This window comes from Erythrolamprus reginae, chromosome 7, assembly GCF_031021105.1.
Source record: "Erythrolamprus reginae isolate rEryReg1 chromosome 7, rEryReg1.hap1, whole genome shotgun sequence".
NCBI lineage: Eukaryota > Metazoa > Chordata > Lepidosauria > Squamata > Dipsadidae > Erythrolamprus > Erythrolamprus reginae.
In genome coordinates, this window is record NC_091956.1 from 30,604,351 (window position 1) to 30,626,956 (window position 22,606).

General features: G+C 39.7%; 1 protein-coding gene across 8 annotated transcripts in view; it reads left to right on the plus strand.

Annotated features, from left to right (window-relative positions):
* Window positions 1-7,583: 7,583 nt before the first annotated feature.
* Window positions 7,584-22,606, plus strand: part of MARCHF1 (membrane associated ring-CH-type finger 1) — a 178,925-nt gene continuing 163,902 nt past the window's right edge. For 6 of the 8 annotated variants that reach the window (XM_070757271.1, XM_070757273.1, XM_070757279.1 and 3 more), the window contains exon 1: window positions 7,584-10,733. Coding sequence is in view for 3 of the 8 variants with exons in the window: in XM_070757272.1 (XP_070613373.1) it covers window positions 10,635-10,733 (99 nt within the window). In the remaining 5 variants the exon portion in view is untranslated. The remainder of the gene's footprint in view (window positions 10,734-22,606) is intronic. The other 2 variants (XM_070757276.1, XM_070757278.1) reach the window with 1 other exon arrangement.

Consider the following 22,606-nt stretch of genomic DNA (forward strand, 5'->3'; position numbering starts at 1 on the left):
ACGAAAATAGCTGAAAATTAGAAAAAAATATGTCGGCATACATGAACTGGCAAAGACAGACCGCAGTTGTCTGGCCAAAATTGCAGAATCAGTGGGCCACTAATGGAGCGGTGCACCAGGCCACATCAGTAGAAACCCACTTCTGAGCTCCTCCTTTTCTTGTTCCAGTTTTTAACATAGAAAGCAGAATTTCTACCTCTAAAGTTTGCCTATTTGCCGATGACTCTAAAGTGTGCAATAGGGTTGATATTCCTGGAGGCGTCTGTAATATGGTAAATGATTTAGCTTTACTAGATAAATGGTCTAAGCAATGGAAACTGCAGTTTAATGTTTCCAAATGTAAAATAATGCACTTGGGGAAAAGGAATCCTCAATCTGAGTATTGTATTGGCAGTTCAGTGTTGGCAAATACTTCAAAAGAAAAGGATTTAGGGGTAGTGATTTCTGACAGTCTCAAAATGGGTGAACAGTGCAGTCAGGCGGTAGGGAAAGCAAGTAGGATGCTTGGCTGCATAGCTAGAGGTATAACAAGCAGGAAGAGGGAGATTATGATCCCACTATATAGAATGCTGGTGAGACCACATTTGGAATACTGTGTTCAGTTCTGGAGACCTCACCTACAAAAAGATATTGACAAAATTGAACGGGTCCAAAGACGGGCTACAAGAATGGTGGAAGGTCTTAAGCATAAAACGTATCAGGAAAGACTTAATGAACTCAATCTGTATAGTCTGGAGGACAGAAGGAAAAGGGGGGACATGATCGAAACATTTAAATATATTAAAGGGTTAAATAAGGTCCAGGAGGGAAGTGTTTTTAATAGGAAAGTGAACACAAGAACAAGGGGACACAATCTGAAGTTAGTTGGGGGAAAGATCAAAAGCAACATGAGAAAATATTATTTTACTGAAAGAGTAGTAGATCCTTGGAACAAACTTCCAGCAGATGTGGTAGATAAATCCACAGTAACTGAATTTAAACATGCCTGGGATAAACATATATCCATCCTAAGATAAAATACAGAAAATAGTATAAGGGCAGACTAGATAGACCATGAGGTCTTTTTCTGCCGTCAGACTTCTATGTTTCTATGTTTCTAAAGTCTTTTTTCCCCCTCTAAATAATTCCTCTGGGCTCAAGTGACTCAGAGGCATACCGAAAAAAGGAAAGAGTTGGGTTTTCAGGTCAAAGTTCTACAGAAATATTTTAAAACTATAAGATATTTTAAATGTCACCAACAAAATAGATCAAACAAAGCATAACATCTTGATGTGGCCATATGAATTTTCATAAGAGTTTAACTGGGGCTGATAAAATTAAGCAGAAAGATCCTTTTAGAAACACTGGTATTAAATTTTTAGAAGCCATCATCATTTGGAAGCGCTAATGTTCTCAAAGAACCTGACTGGTGTTAACTTTTAACTATTAAATGTTTTGATCTTACTGCTTTTAAAATCTGGCAGGCAGGCGACAGCCAATTTAAACACCTACTGCTTAGATGGAATACAGCCTAGCTTTGTTTTGTCAGATGCCTACCTATTGTATCTAATCCCTGATCAAGTAAGGAAATATTGTTGACATATTTTCATTTAAATATTTTTATTGAAGAATGACATGGCTGTATGTTAAGCCCCCTTGGTAAAAAGATTTTGCAAGACATTGTTGACACAATGCAATAAATATACTTTTAGAGATGTATTGATTTTTAGATTCAGATAGAAAGCTATTTTTCTTTCATAGAAAGGTCTCATGGTATATATTCTAAAGTCTCTTCCAATTTTATCTGAGACAGATGTATTCTCTACTCCCATTCATTCAGGAATCTATTACCTGAGTTATCACATTTAAACAAAAGTTCCTTTTTAGGTTGTTTGATATTAGTTAATATAGATTTTTAAGAAATATATAACATGACCTAGGTCAGTGATGGGAAACCCTTTTTTCCTTGGGTGACGAAAGAGCATGGACGCACACTATTGCGCATGCGCAAGTGCGCACATCCATAATTCAATGCCTGGGGAGGGCGAAAACAGCTTCCCCCACCCTCCAGAGGCCCTGTGGAGACTGAAAATGGACTGTTTCCCAAATTCTGGTGGGCCCAATAGGCTCATGTTTCCAGACTCCAAAGGCTTCCTTCGAGCCGGGAGGAGGGTAAAAATGCCCCCCATTCCCCCTGGGAGGGCCTATGGAAGCCAAAAACGCCATCCCAGAACCTCTGTATGAACCAAAATCAGCTGGCCAGCACACACATGCACGTTAGAGCTGAGCTAGGGCAATGGCTCAGGTGCCAGCAGATAGGGCTCTGCATGCCACCTGTGGCACCAGTGCCATAGGTTCACCATCACTGACCTAGGTGATTTCTATAATGCAATTGAATATATGCCGTACATAAACTGGGTGAAGCTCCAGGTTGAGTATCAATGGATTATTGGCGGACGTAAGTTGGATGCCCCCTTGAGAAATCGATGGATGGCTGGAATCTGAGAGTGATTCATATTGTTCACATGACAGGACTATTGAGAGTGATGCTGTCTGTCTGCAAAGGGTATTCAGAGTTAAGCCCCTGTTGAGAACATGTTTTAGAAACTACTAAAGATCTCTATTCAGACTACCCTTGTCGCTCTCTGCTGGTGATTTGGTATGTGGGTAGCAAGCAGGGGGAGGTTCCCCAGTACCTTATTAGTTGTTCAGTTTCTGTTGTTTTGCCTTTTAGCTGTATTTCTTTCTCCTGTGAATGAGGAAGAAAAAAGTTGGATTCCTTAGCAATGCAAATTTAAAACCCTGAGAAGGGTTGTTTGGATTCCAGGGATGCCGTCCCAATAGTGAAAATGGAGCTGCATACACAGCTTCAGCTGACCAGCAGGCGGGCATTCACGTTGGTGTGAAATTTGGCTTCTGCACATGTGCCGGAAGCCAAATCTCACACGAGCGAGATTTCAGCAATATTCACCAACTTTTTGCTTCTGTGCATGCGCAGAAGCAAACAAGTCATCGAAAATTGCCAAAATCTCATGCTTATGTACATCCTTACACAAGATTTGGCTTCCGGCCCAGGCGCTGAAGCCAAATCTCTTGACAATGTGCACGGGCGCATGTCAGGGTCACAGAGCTCCATGGGAAGTATACCATTAGCAGTGGTGATGAGGAGCCCTTGCCTGACCACAACCTATCCTTTGAAGGACTGAGTTATATATGGGGTTCTACAGGATGGATTCTAGCAATTATGCAAATGACTGACTCGATCCTCCAGATGATTGGGTGAGGATAACCCATTCTGAAGGCTGGTTCCACTCCAGGGTGGAGAATTTCTGTAGTGTACAAAATACAGTGGTACCTCATCATACGAACTTAATTGGTTCCAGGAGGAGGTTCGTAAGGTGAAAAGTTCGTAAGATGAAACAATATTTCCCATAGGAATCAATGTAAAAGCAAATAATGCGTGCAAATCCTTCAGGAAAATCCTAAACTTTAGAAGGGAGGCGAACAGAGGGCAGGGAGGAGCAGCTAAAGGGGGCGGGTGGAAGAAGCAAGGCTAGGCTAAAGGGTGAGTGGGAAGGAAGAAAGGCAAGGGGGGCGCCCCTCCCTTTTCTTTCTTCAAAAGATACCGTTTCAGTGCCTTTGCAAGCACGTTGTTCTCTGCAAAATTTTTCCTCCCCCAAGCTGCCCCTCCCTCCTCCCTTTTCTTTCTTCAAAAGACACCGTTTCAGTGCCTTTGCAAGCACGTTGTTCTCTGCAAAATTTTTCCTCCCCCAAGCTGCCCCTCCCTCCTCCCTTTTCTTTCTTAAAAAAACACTGTTTCAGTGCCTTTGCAAGCACGTTGTTCTCTGCAAAAATTTTCCTCCCCCAAGCTGCCCCTCCCTTTTCTTTGTTCAAAAAAGGGGGGAAAAAGAAACCCCTTCATCCCAGCAGCAGCTGCTTGGGTTCGTAAGGTGAAAATAGTTCGGAAGAAGAGGCAAAAAAATCTTAAACACCGGGTTCGTATCTTGAAAAGTTCGTTAGAAGAGGCGTTCGTAAGATGAGGTACCACTGTATGTATAACTTGTGTTACCTAAATGATAGTGAATACAATTTATTATAAACTTCTGCAGACATGATAATGTCTGCAGGAACAAAAGGTATTACTGATGAATATCACTAATATTTACAAAGTTATATACAGCTAAACAAATTATGTCATGCTCATAAACAAAAGTAGAAAGCTCCATAATATTGTTGAAAACATCTGAAATTCTGAAAATGTTTCATGGTGAATAGTTTGCCTACCATAAAATAAATGATGGTATGACAAGTACAAAACACAATTTCTTTTTTTTAAAAACTCAATTTTTGAGACTGCTTGCCTATCACTCTCCTATAATCCCTTTCCTGAATATTCCCCAACATTTTCACATGCACTTTGTATTTTTTTCTAGACAGTTAGAATGTAAAATTCCAAGGATTTAATTGCTGCTATCCACCATTCTCATTGTCTAAGGATGTCAATGGAATCTCAGTATGACCAAGAAATATTATAATGGAAGTTATTATAAATAACTTTCCTACTAGTGATTTACACATCACCCAATCATATCAAACAACATTATAAGGACTCACTTTATAAATCTTCACCAATGTCTATGATGCTATTAACTAAAATCAGTTGAGTAAATAGGACCATTGTCCTCTGCCTACTAAAGAATGTGTAAATAGAAATTCAGTTCAACAGTGATTAACACATTCTTGATTTAATTGTTAAAGCCAGAACTAGCTAGATTTAAGACTGTGTGATCATTATTGCCATACATGCATGGATTGGCTGTGATTATTCACTGTTCAGTAAAATACACATTTAGCATGTCCCAAAGCTCTTCCATTGTGGAGTTCTGAAATTCCATTTTTTATTCTTTATTGCTCTAAGCAGTTCTTGGATTCCAAATTGCCTGACTTGTCAGAACATTTACAAGAACTTAATTACAATATGGAAATCAGTATCTAAAGAGCCTTATACTGAATAAAATGTAATGTTAATAAAAATGGCTGTAAATAGTCAGAGCTTTAGGCAATAATTTTCCTAATTCCTGAATTCAGTTAACCACTGAACTCCATAATCTATTTTCATTTGGGAGCAGTTCACCCTTTGAGGACAGTGGCTGCTTATCTGCATTAACATCACATTTTCCAAGTTCTCACATTCCCTGGGCAATATTACCATTACTTACTAGGATGATTTCTCCTAGAATTGTACACTACCATTTCCTTTTATGCATTGGTTCCATTACGCCATCACTGGTTGAATATTGGACCAACCATCATACCAATAACCTCTTGATTCAAGAAAATCAAGAGCAACAGGGCAGAAGTACAAGGACTAGGATGTGATTGTGAAGGAAGCTGAGAATGGAAACTGTTCTTTAATTTCTTCCATTTAATTGGGAGGTGTACAGCAAACATTTTCTGTCTCATACAGGCTGATTATGGGGGAGTATGGAAATTCCTTTGACCAACTCACAGCTGCAACTGCTTGTATCCCATCCAGAGATGGGCCTGACCCAGAACGATGGGGAATGCCATTCCGGTGGCGGAAATGAAGCACATAGCCTAGCAACTGGAATGATTCCGGTAAAAATCACTGGGTTTTTTGCATGCGTGGAAGCAAAGAATGGCATTCTTTGCCCAAATCTCACTGATGGAAGAACGTCCACATGAGATTTCGGCTACTGCACATGCGTAGCAGCCGAATCTTGCTGCAGTGCCTAGAGCAGCAGCCGGGGCCACCAGCAACAGCGGCCTGCTTGAGCTCCGGCCACATGGCCTGCTTTCTGCTCTCCTGCTCTGCAGGCATCTCTCAGTGTGGTGATGGCACCCCGAGCGAGTCCTGGCCTTTGGGAACAGCAGCGTTGGGCTCCCAAAGGCCATGAATCCCTCAGGGTGCCATCGCCGTGCCGAGAGATGCCCGCGGCATGGGAGAGAACAGAACAGGCCACGCAGCTGGAGCTCAGGGCCGCCTGGCCTCCTCCCTGCGCCACATGCCATCTTCTCGGCGTGGTAAGGGAGAAGCTGTCATGCAAGCACCGGAGAGAAAGGTAAGGCAGGCGCTGGGCGGGAGAGCACTCAGGTCGCTCACAGCAGAAACGCCGCTTGTGGCAGGGCAGGTGGCAGATGGGGAGCACTTGGGCAGGGCAGGCGGCGGGGGTAAATTATCTGATTTTTGCTGGTTTTGACTTTTTTGTTTCTGCACATTCGAAGAAGAAAACAAGTGTGCTTGGGCGAGATTCAGCTTCTGCGCATAAGCTAAAGCCTGCACAGTGTGTGCGTATGCGTGTGCTCCCAACCCCCTGTTACGGTGGTGTCGGGAATGGTGGTCCGCCACTGATTCCATCCCAACGCTTTTTCAACTTCTGTTTTATTTTCTTCCAGAAGGCTTTAAGAAACTGTGAAATGGCAATATCACTCTCAAAACTCTTAGCTTCCAGTGAGCTCCAGCTGGTCTTTCCCATGAGATTCTTAATATTGCTAGGAGTCGTGTTGTTGAGCTGGTCACTGATAAAAAAATGCTGTAGCAACTATGGGTGGTAAAAATACATTGCAATGTTAGGAAGTCATGGAAAGTGCCATACTATTAGTTCCACATTCAAATTGCAGGGGGTGGGGACTAAACAACTGATTCAAAATTCAAGATGGATATCAAGTAATCTAGTTGGGTGTAAGTTTGGTAGTTTCTGGTGAGATATAGACAAAGGATAGCACTAAGTGGATACCATGAAAATATGTCATGGTACAATGGGGAAGGATCAACCTACAAGTGTTCAAGCACTCACAATCAGTTTCATTTGTAGAAAAATGGATCTATTCCTCTCATGGAGGAAACTAGGCTGGCACCAATATCAACCATCAGAGAACTGCCACCATTTCAAAAGCAGTAACAGTCAGGATGGTAAGCAATCATCACTCTTGCTCTCGTTCCAAGGCTGCAGTTATTAGAAGTATACTGAGAGTCTCAGTTGGCAACAGAGCAAGTACTGAGATGGAAGCCATGGTAGCAGCACTTGTATTCTGTCCTGCCAGGTGCAGGATTTTTGAACAGTCAAGCCTTGGCATGAACACATTATGGCTGTATCCTGCTTGGTGTTGGATCCCTGCCAGTCCGCGGTGGTGCAGATATCTGGCACAGAACCATTAGTAGGAAGAGGTGATGTTTAGGGTCAGCAATGATTACTGCTGCATTGCCAATTTCTAGAAGACAGAGGTGGCCTGTTTGAAATTGTTCAACATGTCAAAAATCTGGGACCATACTTTAACAACAGGATAAAATACTGCAGCCAGCAATACTTGTAGACGAGTAGGTGGCCATCCCAGTTTGCTATTGGCAACAGAGGCCACAGATTGTGAATTGGTAATAGTACATTAATTCAGGATGAACACAGAACAGAACAGAGTAGAGTAGAATAGAATTGAATTCATTTATTTTATTTTATATTATTTTATTTTGTTTGGATTTCTGTGCCTTCTCCGTGGCAGCTATAGAATAGAATGTAAATAAATTTGCTATTAGTCCCGTGCATGCACAGAAGCTTATCTTTTCTTTTATTAAAATTATATTTTCTTTTTTGTACTGAGAGCATATGGACCAAGACAAAGTCCTTGTGTGTCCAATCACACTTGGCCAATAAAACTCTCTTCTATACTATTCTATTCTGTGCATGTGCAGAAGCATCCTGGGTGGGTGGAGTCTCCTGCTGCCAGTACTACCAGTTCTAAGAATCGATCCAGAACCAGGAGCAACCCAGCATTGCCATGCACTAGAGCAGTGATGGCAAACCTTTTTTTCTTCGGGTGCTGAAAGAGCGTGGGCATGTGCTATTGCACATACACTAGTGCCCATACCCCTAATTCAATGCAAAAACAGCTTCCCCCACCCCCTGGAGACACTCTGGAGGCCGGAAATGGCCTGTTTCCCAACTTTTGGTGGGCCCAGTAGGCTTGTGTTTTGCCCTCCCCAGGCTTCAAAGGCTTCCCTGGAGCCAGGAGAGGGTAAAAACACCCTCCCCATCCCCCCCAGAGCCTCTCTGTAAGCCAAAAATGCCCTCCCAGAGCCTCTCTGCAAGCCAAAAACCAGCTGGTTAACACACCCATGCATGTTGGAACTGAGCTAGGACAACAGCTTGTGTGCCAGCAGATATGGCTCTGCATGCCACCTGTGGCACCTGTGCCATAGGTTCGCCATCACTGCCCTTCCATCACTGAGTATGGAAGAAGCCATTTCAGGCCTTTCATGCTGTCTTCCATAGAAATCCAACAGCTGAATGGAAACCTGCTTCCTCATACAAAGAAAACTTAGGTATGTGGCATCATAAAATAGGTGACATTTTTTTCTGCGTCATTTGAACAGTGCATGTCTTCCCTCTATAATCTTATTGAAGTTCCTACTGGTATGTGAAGGTGAAATTCTAGCCATCTCCAGAAAGGGCAGGGATCCTCTGGTACTTGGCTGCAGTTCAGCTGCTCCAGTATGAACCCAATAGTTGTTGTAATCCAGAGCAACCTAGATAGATTCAACTTTTAGAGGCAGTTTGAAATGGTTTGATTGAGACACAGGAAGCTAAAAGAGCAAAGAAAGAAAGAAAGGCTCCATCGTCGGTATAGCAGGGTGAGGGTTGAGGTGGATAGGCGGCAGAAAGGAAAGGTCTATCAAGGACCGATTGTGCCCTGCCCTAGCAGGGAAAAGCAATTGCCATTTCCTCATACCAGCATCAGTGGGATTTGAAATTCACCAAATTAGAATGCCATTCAGTGCTCGTGCACACACACATCCTTCAAAACAAAAATCTGGCACTATGCTGCCCTATGGAAATTCCTTGAAACCGCTCAGTATCCTGCCAGGTTTAGCAAGGTTAAATTGTTAATTAAAGGTTTAGATTTAAATTAAATTGTTAAAAGTTAAATAATAGGCCTTGACAGGCCCAGCAGTCATGGGCCTGCCAAGGTATGCCCATGTTTCTCCAGCACTCTGCGGACTGCAATGGCTGCCAATTGGTTTCCGGATCCGGTTCAAAATGTTGGTTACGACCTATAAAGCCCTACATGGCACGGGACCAGATTACTTGCGGGCCCGCCTTCTGCTGCATGAAACCCAACGTCTGGTTAGGTCCCACAGAGTTGGACTTCTCCAAGTCCCTTCAACTAGACAATGTCACTTGGCGGGTCCTAGGGGAAGAGCCTTCTCTGTGGGGGCCCAGGCCCTCTAGAATCAGCTCCCAACAGAGATTCGCACTGCCCCCACCCTCCTTGCCTTTCGTAAGAATTTGAAAAAGTATTTATGCCGCCAGGCTTGGGATCACTAGAACCCCCCCAGCCTCTGTCCAGTGAATATGTAGATTGTTCTGAGTTCGGGTTTTGCCCTGTGTAATGTTTTGCATGTCTATGCGACGTTTCGGCGAAATCACATTCACCATCATCATATATATATAAATTATTTCTGTTAATTGGATTTAGAAGTGTTTTATATATTGTATTTTACTGAAATGTTGTAAACCGCCCGAGTCCACGGAGAGTCCAAATACATAAATAAATGTATACATATACTGTACTGATTAAACGGCACTGTTCTCTTCATCATGGGATCCCATTCCCAAAACTGTCCAGAAAGCGGCAAAGCGGGTCCTGCCCATTTAAGTACTTTTTGCTGAAGAGGTGGAAGGAAAGGGTTAATTTTTGTTTTGTTTTTTCCCTTCCTACTGGTTGCCCCCGGGGAAGCCCGTTTGCAATTGCTGCTCTTTTTCCTGTCGGCACCACTTTCGTTATTTTAGGTTGAAGCATTCCTTCCCCCCCCCCCCCCCTTTCGGGGCAGCTTCCTTTGAACCCTAAGCCGATTACTGGAGGCGCGTGAAGGACGGGGCGAGGAGGTGCCTTCCGGGGAAGAGATTTGGCTCCAAAATAGGACGCTAAGCGCCTTTCGCCTGGGCCCTTAATTTGATTACTTTAGGCAGCGCCAGCGCACCAGGCGGCACCGGCAGTGACGGGCTGAGGCTGGCTGCTCTCTCTCTCGGGTGGGGAGGCAGCTGGCGAGCGGCCGAACGAGGAGTCACCAAAACGACTGGGCCAAAATAAATAAATAAACGGAAGCGCCCGAGAAGCCGTGAGAGGAAAAGGAACGCCTTTTTTTTTTTTTTGGTTTTTAATCAAGAGACCCAGCTTCGCCTTCGTTTCCATGACAGTTATTAGGTAACAGAGACATTTGAATTGTCTCCCATAATGCTCTGGAGGAAGGGCTGGTGGGTGGGGAGGAGGTCGCTCCAGTGAACAAAGCCGCGGAGTTCCGACGCACAGGAACTCTCGCTCTCTTCGGGGAATTTCAAACTCCTTGGAATATATTCATTTGGGTTTTGATCGGCCGCCTCTTCTGCGCTCTGGCCGAAAGTGACGGGCAGGGTTGCTGCTGCTGCTTGCTTTCGTTCACGCACGCACGCACGCGCGCGCGCACACACACACACACACACGTTCCAAAAAGGAAATCTTCAGACTGGCTCTTCTGTTTTTCGCAAGACAGAAGCTGAGGCGAAACGCGAGGATATGAACAATTTTCCAGGTGGGCTACTCAGAGGGAGTGAAGCTGAAAAGCGTCCAATCAGGCTTCGGCAACCCACAGCCTGGTCCAAATGCCTCTCCGGCGGATCTCGGTAATCCCAGCGCAGGAGACGACCAGCAATGGGAGAAGTTCCATAGGTAGAAACAAAGAGAAGAACAGGGAAGCCGAGGTAAGAGGAGGAAGGAGCCTTGGTTTTTTTTTTTTTTGTTGAAACGGAGTGACAAATGATGGCTGGGAAGGGCGAGGGAGGAGGTAGGAAATATCCCTGTTTACTCAACAGGAAGAATAAGGACGGGGAATGTTCCTTCTGTGCAATGTATAATGCTTGCAAGTTGAAATGAAATGCTCTCTTTGGCTGCTTTCCTGATAGAAGGCTTCTCCGATGCAAACTCTCCTCCCCCCTCCCCCCTACATTAGGGGGATCAATAGGCACTTGTGTAGGGGACAACCCTGAAAGAAAATGTGAATTGTCAGCTTTGTTTGTACGTTTGGAAAAGGGCACTTTTGCAGGAAAGGTAGGGGGAGGCACAGAGGAAGAAACACAGCCCATTGATTCTGCAAACAATAGAGACTGTTCAGATGGCATGCTAAAAGTCAACCGAGCATCTTCTCCATAGACTCTAGGGGAAATGTCTCAAAAGAGAATTGTATCAAAATATCTTCATTGCATGGATAGGCATTCAGGCCGTAATAGCATCAGTCTACCAAATTTTCTGAAATACACAATTTATTATTTTTCTGAGTTGTCCTTGTTTTTCATCCCATTGTTCCCTTTCTTTTAGAGAGAAAACAAAAACAAAAAAACCCCAACAGCCCCAAAACAAAACAAAATCTACCAACCCCTAACCTGTCACTGTTTATTAGGACATTCTAGATATCTAAATATGTAGCATCCTCTACATTATATTTATAAAGAAAGAAAACATGTTTTGTACAATGATCTTGGTTTATCTAAGAAAAGTAAATTTTATAAATGTAATTTAGGTGAATAGTATGTGGAGAAGAAGCTCCTTTTTAAAAAAAATATGCTGTCATGTAAACATTCCTAACTGACCTTTAACATACATTTTCAGTTGTGAATGAATGTGACTGAGAACAAAGCAAATGGGGATATTTAATAGAAGAAGATTTCCTGCATTTTCTATTGGTATCCTATTATAACTCTTTTTCATAGTTTATATGATTTCTTTCTCAATTCCAGAGAGCAATTTATATACTAGTATAAAATAGCAGGTGATTTACTGACCCCTGCCAGTTGGCTTGTTACTAATGTAGAGATTATGAGTCCCATTTTGAGCTACAAATACTCTTAGGTTTCTCAAAAAAAACCCCAAAACCTTGTTTTCCCCAGATAGACCAGGTGTGGTCATTGTATTAGAAAAGTAGAGATGATTGTAAAGTATCAGATTAGAGTTTCATTTACTGAGAATCAACAAGGGAAAGATGTCTAAGAAAGAAGCCATTAATAAAACAATTATACAGTTAATATTGTACCACACATTTACATAGGTAATATGTAAGTACAAATTAATTTGATACTCATAAGCTGTATATAAGGTTCACAAAATTTGATCAAAATCCATTACGGAACCCTAGAACATTCCTCAAAAGTTTTTCTTTATTATTTTATTTTGAAAATATTTGATTTTCAAATATGGGAATTGATATGGGAATATTTATTTTGGGAAGGCTGAGCTGCTTGTATACATATACAGCATGCATATACTGTACTATATGATCTCATGGTGGGACAATAGAAGTAGTTCAAGAAATATAATACAATAAAACATTGAAAATTAATTTTCTTTTCTGTAAGAATAACAAGTATTGATAAACTTCGTCAATAAAAAATGTGTGGCAAGACTGTCATGCTATTTTGAATTTCTTACCTGTACAGTTATTTACTCCCTGCACTACAACAATGTCTGTATAATATCATTAAGAATAGAGAATTCTTTGTATTTTCAATCTAGAATTAAGTTTAGTTCAGGAATATAAAAAGCCTTTATGTATCTTTTATAAATGCTAAAATCTTGACTCCCTCATTTTCAGAGAATTAGCTCCTTTCTACCCTCAAAGACAAAAGAAATAATCTCCAAGCTATATTATACTTTGCCTTGCACAAATTTCTAAGCTGCACCTCAAGTTTATTCTTTATGCTTGTATGTTTAGAGTCTGTTTTTAATACTGTCTCATACAAAGAAGTATATTTAACAATCATTACATTTTAACTGTGTTAGATAATGCTTAAATAAAATTATGTGCTTTTATTTTAATATAGGACTGTAAATGAAAATTGATGAGTTGCTTCATTCTTACCCTTCAAATTCTTGTCAGACTATACTTGAGGCTATATAGTTCAAGATCCATTTTCTTCACTGTCCCAAAAGTGCTTTTTCAAAACACAACTGGACTTTCCTGGTTTTTCCCTGTGAAGATAGTTTGGTCATCATCCAAGAAGCTTATTCAGTTCTGACTGACTGATGCATGATAGAAGGATGTATGTTTCTTATTTATAAATCCTTCCATCCTCCATCATTCAGTCAGAACTGAAGAAGTGATCAGAAGAACAATGTTTTCAAGGAAAAACAAGAAAGTGTAGTTAGTTGCCTTTTGAAAAAGCACCTTTGGGACAACTATGACCTGGATGAGTAAGACAATGTTCAATGTTTTTCTTTATTTGGATGACATCAGTAGATTCCAGCTTGACAAATTTAGAACACTATTTTTTAATCAATATAAATGTTCTCATAGTCATTTTTCTGTTTGACATGTTCATATATATATGTGAACATGTGAAACATGAACACAGAGTGTGTGTGTGTGCGTGTGTATACATACATAGACACATACATCTCACAATAAGGGAATATTATTATTATTTTATTATTATTTATTAGATTTGTATGCCGCCCCATTACTGTATCATTACTGCCTTTAAGTGAAAGTCTAATTTAGATGTCTAATGGCTCTTAAACTTCTATCATCAAAAAATTCTTTCCACATAAATTTGTCTTCCAAAGAAATCTTTTACACTGAACATTCTTAGAATATGCTCTAAACTGCTTTCTCTAACTTGGTGTCATAAAAATATATTAAACTCTAAAAAATTTCCAGTCAGCATAGACCCAGATTATGAAAATTATGCAGTGGGGGAACTCAAGCCTAGGGAAATGTCATGACCCCAAATCAAAGACATTTACTTACTTTCTCAAGAATGCTGGAAAGACTAATGGAATTTATTCTGATCAGAAGAAATTGAGAATAAAATTTATAATTTGTGTTTTCATGAAGGATAGATTGCTTATTAGAAAACTTTTGTCTGAAATTATTATTTTTTTCTTTGGGAACCTAGTAAGTGTCCTTCAAATCTCATTGAAACCTTCCTGCACTAGTTTTTCATCTTTGCCATGCAGTCTTCCACTTATTCTAAACATAACTATTTTAACAATATGATACTCAAAATACTTGTGCTTAAGTTACTATATTTAAGAAACAAGTTTTGTTGCATATTCTGGCTCTCCTGGCTCTCTCTCATTCTTTCTTGGATCTCCCTGCCCCCCCAACCCCAATGTATTTGTGTATGCATGCTGTTTATTATTCTTGCAAAATGTAGAACATTCTTTGATGGAGCTAAAGTAAGAAAATATTAATTGTTGCTCTTTAGTTTATGACGAACTCTAGCATTTTCCCCCTAACTACTTGGCTTAATAATGAGACCAAACATCAATTACTGTAAATTGAACACCTTAAAATGCCTTTTGAAAAGTAAATGATATATATTCCAGTACATGAATATTAACAAAATTCACCAATGTGAATAATACAATGATGTTGTTTGAATATAAATTCCTCGGAGATGGGTGGCATAGAAATCCAATCAATCAATCAATCAATCAATCAATAAAAAAAATACTGATTGGAAAGTTTGTAGGTCTTACTAGACTGTAAGCTATACAAGACTTATTCAGCCAAATGTTTCCCTCAAAACTATGGCTGTTCATTCATATTTTGCAGTTGGAATTTAGTGACCAAAAATTAAATTTCTCAGAAGAGATTATATTTCAAGAATTCTGTAATTTACTTACCTCACATGCAAAAAGAAGAGATCATAAAGTCATAAATTTGATTGAGATCCTTGTCTCATATTAACTTGCCAGATGTAACTGCATTAAATGGAGTCAAGTATTAGTTACATAATGTAGGAGAAATTATATTTAAGGTACATGATCAATGATTTATTTAGCTTTCCCAGCATACACCATTTATGATTTGTATCTCTTTTCAACAATTACAGAAAGTATGGGAGAAAAGTTTGAGACTTAAAAAGAAAGTACATGTCTGAAATATCTTGGGTGATATAATAAAATACTGATAAAACATTTGGAAAATAATCTTACCTTTTTCATTTTAAAGAGTGTTAAATAGGATAATTCTAAAGGAATCATATAAAATCTGAAAGACCTGATTTGAAGAACAGCAAATTTAAAGTGAAATATGTAGCTTAATTTACATCAAAAGGATTTGAAATGTTATCTAATCTAGAAATATAGTGAGCTTTTTATATAACAGTTTAGCTTTTAAAATCAGAAATGTTAACTTTTTTGTACTTACTACCTGACACACTAACTTTAATAATTTCAGCACATTGGACAGCTATCAAGGTTTATTATGTATAGTATTGCTTTGATGTACTGTATATTGGGATGTAATATTGCAAGTTTATAATATTTTAAATTTTGGTAAGCTTTCATTCATGAAAAAATAATACGTGAAAAAGATGCAAAAATGAAGAGGGAACATTTCAAATTACAGTATACGATCATTGAGAAAAGTATTTCAAGAAAGTAGTTCACCCTAGACTACAGTTTGGAAAATAATTGTTTTAAAGGGAGAAAACTAGAGTGATTTGGTCGTATGTCACATCTCTCTTCAAATGTGACAGAAGATTCACAGCATTTTTTGATAATTGAATAAAATTTGAGAAACTTTCCTAAAGTTCCATCAAGGTACTTATCAATGCTAGAGATCCTCCAGAATACATTGGTACCTCTACCTAAGAACGCCTCTACTTAAGAACTTTTCTAGATAAGAACCATGTGTTCAAGATTTTTTTGCCTCTTCTTAAGAACCATTTTCTACTTAAGAACCCAAGCCGGGAAAAATTTCCCAGGAAATTTGAGAGCGGCACGATGGCCCGGCCAGTTTCCTGCCATTCCCCCTTTAATCTTGGCCATCTTGGGCTTTTCTGGGCTGCTAGAGAAGCCTTTCGGTGGCGTTTAAGGAGGCTTTGGCAGTTTTCCTTTCTCTGGGCACTTGGAGAGGGAATAAACCACTTCACTGTGGTGACTCCCTCACACTGCCTCCCATACACCCGGTGCGAGGTTGCCTCACAGAGTGTCTGGATGCAGAAAGGCAAAAGGGGGGGTGCTTCGGTCCGGCCTGATCAACTCGGTTTCAGCCAAACCGAGGAGTCACCACAGTGAAGGAAAGGCGTCAGCTACAAAGTGAGCTTGCGAAAGGAGAGGGGAGCCCTTCAGCATGAGAAGGAAGAGGAAACAGGTAGCAGCAGCAGCAGTAGCTGCCTTTCAGTCAAAGGAACAGGAGGCTCCCCCTCTCACCCACCCCTCTCACCGACCTGGGTTTCTCTCTCTGGCGCAGTGTATGGGAGGCAGCCTCACGCTGGGTGTATGGGAGGTGCATGTTCCTCCTCGCCACCTCAGAGTCCCTCTTTTTTTTTTTTTAAGCCTTTTGGATTTTTTTTATTCCCCTCACCTCACCTTCTTCCTTCGGCAGCGACTGTCCTTTTCCTCTTCTTCCTCCTCCTTCTTCCACCCAAATTACAAGCTTTTTTTCTTTCCAATGGGTTTGCACGCATTATTTGCTTTTACATTGATTCCTATAGGAAACATTGCTTCTACTTACAAACTTTTCTACTTAAGAATCTGGTCATGGAACAAATTAAGTTCTTAAGTAGAGGTACCACTGTAGACAAAAAAATCATCAAAATATCTTTTAATATGTTGGTGGTCCACCTTTTGCGGCAAATACAGCCTCAATTCTCCGAGGTATTGATTCATACAAATTGTGAATTGTTTCCAAAGGAATTTTAGCCCATTCTTCAGTTAAAGCAGCCTCCAGTTCTTTTAGAGACGATGGTGGTGGAAATCGACTTCTTACTTAAATCTCTAAAATCGACCATAAATGGTCAATAATGTTGAGATCTGGTGATTGTGGTGGCCAGATGAGATGCTGAACTTCATTAGAATGTTCGTTGTGCCATTCTTTAACAATTCTTGCTCTATGGATTGGTGCATTATCATCTTGAAAGATGGCATCCCTGTCTGGGACCAGTTCTTGAACCATAGAATGAACTTGGTCAGCCAAAGTTCCTAAATAGTGATGAATGTTAATTCTTCCATGAAGGGAAATCATTGGCCCGGTGGATTTCCAAGAAATAATATCCCATGTCATCACTGAACCCCTGCCATGTTTGACGGTTGTGAGAAGGCAGTTTGGATGAAATGATTCTTTTGGCTGTCTCCAAACGTAAACACGGACTGAGGTCGGAAAAAGGGTAAATGCTGATTCATCAGAGAAAATCACATTTTGACACTGCTCGAGGGACCATTTCTGGTGGTTTCTACACCACTCTAAAGGCTTTGAACCATTTGTCTTTGAGAGCAGAGGTTTTCTAATTGCAGCTCTTCCATGGAATCCAGATTTGTGAAGCTCCCTTTGAATTGTTTTTGTGGAAACTGGGTTCTGTATGTGTCTATTGAGCTCTGCAGTGATTTTAGGAGCTGTGGTCTTTCAATCCGCTCTAACAATTCGCTTTAGAGTCCGACGGTCTCTCTCAGACAACTTTGACTTTCGACCGGACCTGTGCTTGACTGAGGACATTTTCCCTTCTCTTTCAAAAGCAGTCATTACTTTTGAGTCATTACCTCTTGAAACGCCAAACATTCGGGCACTTTCTGTTACACTAACGCCTGCCATTTGAGCACCAACAATTTGGCCTCTTTGAAAGTCTGAGAGGTCTGCCATTTCTAGAAGATTATAACCAACTTCCTTAAATTTCTGTAAAAAAAAAAAAAAGGTAGTTTAAAAAAACATATCAAATAACAGAATTAAAAAAACCCCATTAAAATATGCCAAGTTTTGATTGATTTGAACATGTTCAAATATTACGATGCCAAAAAGTCAAGTGTTTCCAATTTTTTGTCCACCCCCTGTATTTCTGTTCCATGCTCTTCTGAGGAGGGGGAGGGGAGATTCAGATAACTTTTTAAAAATAATTTATTGTCTTAACTTTCAACTGTTGTAGACCTGCAACCTTCTCATACGTTTGTTAGGCTTTTTGCCTCTTAGGTTTTAGGATAAATAATATTGCTTCTATTTACTCTTAGGTCTTTGTGTCTTGTATTTAATTAGTGAGTTTGTTCCAGTGTAATAACTGTTATGCAAAAGATGGTAGAACAGAATTGCTGAACAGGATGACATTCATTTTTGCTAATGTCCTGTTTAGGTAATTTGAACTGATGCAGGTGGTTAAAACTAGCACTAATAATTACAGTGCTTTTTTTTTTGGTAGACTCTTGGTAGCTCATCTTCACATCAGATACTTTAGTACATGTAATTACTTACGGTAGTTTCTTAATAAAGAAATCAACATTTGTGTTGGTTTTGTATATGTTTATTATAAGGTTTAAACAGTATAATCACTAGATTAAAAAATGTGTCACCTGTCCTATAGTCTTTCCTATATCTCGTATTTCTTCTTTACTACATCCTGTATAATCTTCATTGTGTATTATTGTGTATTGGACAAAATAAAATAAAATAAATAAATAAACAAACAAATAAATTTTGCAGTCAGCTGCACAACTTGCATAGAAGGAAAAAGAAAACTCCATCCATTCCATCATTATATTATTCCAAGCAATGTAAAGCAAAATCATTTATTCATAATGTTCCCATAAGGAAGGTGAGAGAAAAGATACAAAGTCTTCAGTGAATATCTAAAGGATCATTTCATTTCATTTCATTTATTAGACTTGTATGCTGCCCTTCTCCGAGACATCATCACTATGCTTCAAAAGGGATAAATATACTAAACAGAAAGGAAGTAGTCACAAGGACTGTCAATTTCTAAAATCTGTGGAAACATCAATAAAATTATTATGAAAATTTATACTAATTTGTTTTTAAAAATTAAAGAATTAGTTTTTGGCCAAGTTGTTTTGGCCAGGTTAGAGAAAAAGTTGTACATTGCGTTCATAGAAAAAGTTATACATCATATTACATTTGGACACATGTCTCCGAAACTCCATTTTGATAAATAAAATAGACAGAGAGAATATTATAGAATCAATTTGGACCCAGGGTTAAGATGTTAGTCTAGAAACTAGGAGACTGAGTTCTATACCTCCCTTAGGTATAAAAACCAGCTGAGTGACTTTGGCCAAGTTATAAGAGATTAATAAAAAAATATTCACAATGCTGACTGATCACTGCAGAATATATTAGATGACTATAATGGTGAGTAAACGTTGCAATGGTAATCATGTGACAAACTGTTGGCTCCTTGTGTGTTTTCAAATGTATTTAGATTCTTATTTTAAACTGTCAATCAGAGTACATGTAGCAGATATAAGGCTCTTAGCAAATATGCTGGTCTATACTAGAGACAAAATGTGTTGGTGTCCTGGTCCCAGATTTCTTTGAGCCTTATGTCATCATCATATCTTCTTTCCCAATTTACAGCCTCCTATATCCTTGAAGTCTGTCTACATACATAAGGACTCAATAAAAAGATTCGGAATTGATGGATAGTCTCAGTGGCACAGATCAGTGATGGCAAACCTTTTTTTCCTCACCCCTGTGCTTGTGGCATAACCCCCCACTGTCCCACGCACATTCATGCATGCGCGACCCATTCCCTCCCTTCGGGTAGGCCCGGTTTCCCTGGAGCCTAAGGGTGAAAACGACTCCCCCCTGAAGGCCCTCTGGAGGCTGGAAACGGCCTGTTTCTTGACTTCCAGTGGGCCCTGGAGGCCCCTTTTTTGCCCTCCCCATGTTCCAGAGGCTTTCTTGGAGCCTGGGGAGGTAAAAAATGGGAACCAAATGAAGAGAATAAACTTCACAGATTGGCTGAACATGATTGAAAATCCTAAACATAATTACTTGAGAATAACTCAAGGTGTTTTTCATGGGTTCCCTTGTCCTTGTAGACCCAGAGGCTTATAAGATGGTCTACATACTAAACCCTTTTAGTACAGCAGCATTCGATGAATTGTTTAATGAGACATTAAATTCAAGAGACCTTAATATAGAGTTAAAAATAACTAGTTAATGCTTGCTGAGTCCAGATTTCCATGAACAATTTCTGCTTTTCATCCTTCTTCACATACAGTGAGGGGGGAAAGTATTTAGTCAAACACCAGTTGTGCAAGTTCTCCCACTTAAAAAGACTGTCTGAATGGATATACTTTTAAAAAATAAGTAATACCTTTTGGGCAGGGTGTTAATTTTCTCCATTGATGTGCAATATTTTATCTGTGAAGAATTTTTTTAGACAGACTTTAAAAACTGATCTTTAAATCTGCATCAGACAAAGTAGAACTTTAATCTTAATGTATTAAATTTAATTATTAAATTAATTTAATAGTTACTTATCTTGCCAAAAAACACTGTATTCTTGGTTAACTACATAGAATGTGGTGGCTAAAAGTTGAAACATGTTGATGGCATGGGATCATCACCATCAAAGATTATAAAAATCTCTTGACAAATTATCACCACAATTTGCTTATTTTGACATTGAACAGCAGAAGTTCTCAACCTTTTGGGCATGAGGGACTAGTTCTGAGGAGATAGGTTTTTCGGTAGACAGAAGGGGGCGTTGTTTCACATGCTGCCTGTATTCCGCGGATGGAGATTTGCTTGTTTGTGTGGCCTGGCTTCTGGCATGCCATGGACCAGTGCCAGCCCATAATTTAGCAATTTTTTTAAAAAAATTGGAAACTTTTTACTACCTACATATATATACAGTATATAATTTTCAATATTTAAATAAAATGTCACTGGAATATCATCAACTCTATTGCAGGTTTATGAGATTCAATCCTATTAAGTCATCGTAATAATAGTGTTGGAAAATTAAGGTTATACATAAAAATGTCAAGGAAAGGAAAAATCATTGCACAGCAATTACACTTGACTTCTACATTATTATTGCAATTAATAACTAGAAATTGTTGCTTTAACACTTATTTCTTTGAATTTTCTGAACTTAGGATAGCAAAACATCTCTCATCCTGAGGGTCCATTTTAAATTTAAAAAATCACAGGAATTTTTAAATAGTTTGAACATCCAAATGAAAGTTCTCAAATGGAGGTGCAAAATGTTCTTAAGGTGATACTGTATATCTTTGTTACTTTAAAAGTGAGAATAATTCTGCACAGTCTCTTTCCCACATTGTTTTTCTAAAAAAGAAAAGCTTTATAATATGCAGTAAGATTACTCAGTTGTATTTCAGTGAGAAAAGGTTTCCATTCTACTTTTGCGCTTGCAGCAAATGCTACATAAAACAAATTGTTTTTATACATATATTTATCATAAAAGCAGTTTTTTAGCAAGAGAAAGGGGCAAGAGAAGATCATGGGATGTTAAAATATCATAATTGTTGCATCAAATAAGCATTGCTGTTCATAATGGACTTAGGACAGTGGTAGCGAACCTTTTTTTGCTTGGGTGCCAAAAGGGCATGTACCCATAATGCAATGCCCTTTCCCGTCGCACATGTGTGCAAAATCCTGCCCTGTGCTGCCCCCACCGCATGTGTGGAGGACTCGCTGAAGGCTCCAGAATTCCGGTAGGCTCGATGGACCCTTTTCCACCATCCCCAGGCTTTGAGGAAGCCTCTGAAGCTTGTGGATGGTGAAAAACCGGCCCAACTGGCCTACCAGAACTTTGGAAATGAACTTCTGGTAGACCCATTGGTACACTTTTTGCCCTCCCCAGGCTTCGGGAAGGTTAAAAACTGATCCAGTGGGCCTACCAGAAGTCTATTTCCAAACAGGCTGTGGAGGCTTTCCTGAAGTCTGGGAAGGGTGAAAACAGCCTCCCCTGCCCTCTGGAAGGCCGAAAATCAGCTGGCCAGCTGACAGAGCAATGACTCGTGTGCCCTCTGTTATGTATTAGATAATAATATTAGGAATTGTTCCTGGTTAGAATAAGACACTTGTTGTTAAGCAGAACTCAGTAGAAGTACTGTAAATGTTTACCTGTTGCTGATTGGCTGTTGTATTCTGGCGCCAAGAATAAGGAGCTGTCAGCCGCCGCTGTTGCTGGGCGAGTTCATATAAATAGCGCGGCTCCCGGTCTTACGCGTCTTCTGTTAGTGAAAGTGCGGCTGAGAGAAAGTGTTACAGCCGCTTGTTAACGCCTGTAGAAATAAAGAGAAATTCATTGGAACCGTGTATTTGCATCTATTACACCCTCGGATATGGCTCCAAGTGCCGCTTGTGACACGCGTGCCATAGGTTCACCATCACAGACTTAGAGCCTCATCTATATTATGTTCAGCAATTGATTTCTGAGTCCACAAATGTAGAGAAATAGCAGACTATGTTCATTATGGCTGGACAAGTTCAAGATACAGTATAATTGGTTAACAAATTTAATAAGCCATAGTTTTAACGTATAGTCATTACTCAATAAATTATAGTGTACTTTCAACTTGACAATTGATTGCCAGATACAAAGAGACTGTTAAAATGGCGACACAAAAACAAGGACAAGTAGAGCTGTCTAATTATAATACTGAAAATGCTTATACAGTAGAGAGCTTTGAAGCCTCTGCTTGCCCATTTAAATGGATAAATTTCAGTTATTCCTGTGCAAGGATAAAATCTACAGGGATGAGTAAGAGAGAGCATACTTGTTTGATATTTGTCCACAGTGACTTGTAAAATATTCCTTTGATTCTCATTTGTAATCAGAATAGTTTTGAGTTGTGTGGCTCTGTCAAAACAACT